General features: G+C 57.1%; 1 protein-coding gene across 1 annotated transcript in view; it reads left to right on the top strand.

Annotated features, from left to right (window-relative positions):
* Nucleotides 1-2,362, top strand: part of LOC107307448 (proto-oncogene vav-like) — a gene marked incomplete at its 3' end in the record, with an annotated part of 21,934 nt that extends 19,572 nt beyond the window's left edge. Inside the window, exons 7-8 of the mRNA XM_015850955.2 lie at nt 965-1,033; nt 2,257-2,362. Coding sequence (XP_015706441.1) covers nt 965-1,033; nt 2,257-2,362 — 175 coding nt within the window. The remainder of the gene's footprint in view (nt 1-964; nt 1,034-2,256) is intronic.
* Nucleotides 2,363-2,969: the final 607 nt, after the last annotated feature.

Below are 2,969 nucleotides of genomic sequence, written 5' to 3'. Positions count from 1 at the left end.
GGGTTATGGGGTCTTTATGGGGTCCTTATGGGGTCGTTATGGGGTCTTTATGGGGTTATGGGGTCCTTATGGGGTCCTTATGGGGTTATGGGGTTCTTATGGGATCCTTATGGGGTTATGGGGTCCTTATGGGGTCCTTATGGGGTTATGGGGTCCTTATGGGGTTATGGGGTCCTTATGGGGTCCTTATGGGGTTATGGGGTCCTTATGGGATCCTTATGGGGTTATAGGGTCATTATGGGGTCCTTATGGGGTTATGGGGTTGTTATGGGATCCTTATGGTGTCCTTATGGGATCCTTATGGGGTCCTTATGGGGTTATGGGGTTGTTATGGGGTTATAGGATCCTTATGGGGTCCTTATGGGGTCCTTATGGTGTCCTTATGGGGTTATAGGATCCTTATGGGGTTGTTATGGGGTCCTTATGGGATCCTTAAGGGATCCTTATGGGATCCTTATGGTGTCCTTATGGGGTCCTTACGGGGTTATAGGGTCCTTATGGGATCCTTATGGGGTTATGGGGTTGTTATGGGGTTATAGGATCCTTATGGGGTCCTTATGGGATCTTTATGGGATTATGGGGTTGTTATGGGGTTATGGGATCCTTATGGGATCCTTATGGGGTTATGGGTTTATTATGGGGTTATGGGATCCTTATGGGATCCTTATGGGATCCTTATGGGGTTATGGGTTTATTATGGGGTTATTATGGGATCCTTATGGGGTTATTATGGGATCCTTATGGGGTTATTATGGGATCCTTATGGGATCCTTATGGGGTTATGGGGTCCTTATGGGATCCTTATGGGGTCCTTATGGGGTTATGGGGTTATAGGTTCCTTATGGGGTTGTTATGGGGTCGTTATGGGATCCTTATGGGGTTATAGGTTTATTATGGGGTTATAGGATCCTTATGGGGTCCTTATGGGGTTATTATGGGGTCCTTATGGGGTCCATTCCCTCAGCACTTCCTGCGCCCTCTTCGTCCGTTCCTGCAGCCCCAGGACATGGAGAGTGTGTTCATCAACATCGAGGTGAGCAGCGCTTATAATGGGGGGGGGCACATTTAAATGGGGGTCCTTAACACCCCCCCCCATAGGAGCTGGTAATGNGGGCACTCATTTGGGGATCCTTAACACCCCCCCCCATAGGAGCTGGTAATGGGGTGGAGGGGGGGTCACCCATTGGGGGTCCTTAAGACCCCCCCCCTTATAGGAGCTGGGAATGGGGGGGGGTCACACACTGGGGGTCCTTAAGACCCCCCCCCTTATAGGAGCTGGGAATGGGGGGCACCCATTTAAGGGGGGGGGGGGTCACCCATTGGGGGTGCTTAACACCCCCCCATATGAGCTGGTAATGGGGAGGGGGGGTCACCCATTTAAGTGGGGGGGGGGTCTCCTATTGGGGGTCCTTAAGACCCCCCCCCCCAATAGGAGCTGGTAATAGTGGGGAGGGGGTCACCCATTAAAGTGGGGGGGGTCACCCATTGGGGGTCCTTAACACCCCCCCCATTATAGGAGCTGGGAATGGGGGGCACCCATTTAAGGGGGGGGGTCACCCATTGGGGGTCCTTAAGACCCTCCCCCCCCACCCATAGGAGCTGCTAATGATGGGGGGGGGTCGCCCATTGAATGGGGGGGGGGCACCCATTGGGGGTCCTTAAGACCCCCCCCCATAGGAGCTGGTAATGGGGGGGAGGGGGGCACCCATATAGGTGGGGGGGTCACCCATTGGGGGTCCTTAAGACCCCCCCCCCCCATAGGAGCTGATAATAGTGGGGGGGGGGCACCCATTGGGGGTCCTTAAGACCCCCCCCCTTATAGGAGCTGGGAATGGGGGGCACCCATTTAAGGAGGGGGGGGTCACCCATTGGGGGTGCTTAACACCCCCCCATATGAGCTGGTAATGGGGGGGGGGTCACCCATTGGGGGTCCTTAAGACCCCCCCCCCAATAGGAGCTGGTAATAGTGGGGAGGGGGTCACCCATTAAAGTGGGGGGGGTCACCCAATTGGGGGTCCTTAAGACCCCCCCCCCCATAGAAGCTGGTAATGGGGTGGCGGGGGGGCACCCATTGGGGGTCCTTAAGACCACCCCCCCAATAGGAGCTGGTAATGGGGGGGGTCGCCCATTAAATGGGGGGGGGGTCAATCACTGGGGGTCCTTAAGGCCCCCTCCTCCAATAGGAGCTGTTAATGGGGGGGGGGGGGATAGGGGGGGTCTCCCACTGGGGGTCCTTAACCCCCCCCCCCGTTATAGGAGCTGCTGCAGCTGCACCGTTTGTTCCTGTCGGAGCTGAAGGCGGCGACGGGGGGGCGACGGGGGGGCAGGGGGCTGGCAGCGCTATTCATGGCCTATAGGAGAGGTGAGGGGGGGGTCTAATATGGGGGGTAATGGGGGATGATGGGGGGTTATGAGGGGGGTAATGGGGGTATTGGAGGGGTAATGGGGGGATAATGGGGGGTTTGGGGGGGTAATTGGGGGGGGAGGGGGGGTATGGGGGGCATATGGGGGGTAAGGGGGGATTATGGGGGGTTTTATGGGGGGGTAATGGCGGATATGGGGTATGGGGGGTATGGGGGGTATATGGGGGGTTATAGGGGGGGTAATGGGGGGAAGGGGGGGTAATGGGGGGCATATGGGGGTTAATGGGGGGTTGGGGGATATGGGGGTTACTGGGGGGATACTGGGGGGAATATGGGGGTATGGGGATATGGGGGGTAAATGGGGGGGATTGGGGGGTTATGGGGGATATGGGGGTTTATGGGGGGGTAATGGGGGATATGGGGGGTATGGGGGGTAATGGGGGGTAATGGGGGGATATGGGGGGTTATGGGGGGGTAATGGGGGGATATGGGGGGGTAATGGGGGGATTGGGGGGGTTATGGGGGGATATGGGGGTAATGGGGGATATGGGGGTTAGTGGGGGAATATGGGGGGTATATAGGGGGATAATGGGGGATATGGGGGGT

Source organism: Coturnix japonica, unplaced genomic scaffold (genome assembly GCF_001577835.2).
Source record: "Coturnix japonica isolate 7356 unplaced genomic scaffold, Coturnix japonica 2.1 chrUnrandom604, whole genome shotgun sequence".
Lineage (NCBI taxonomy): Eukaryota > Metazoa > Chordata > Aves > Galliformes > Phasianidae > Coturnix > Coturnix japonica.
The sequence above is the reverse complement of the archived record's forward strand: the minus strand, read 5'-3'. Positions and strand labels throughout refer to the sequence as shown.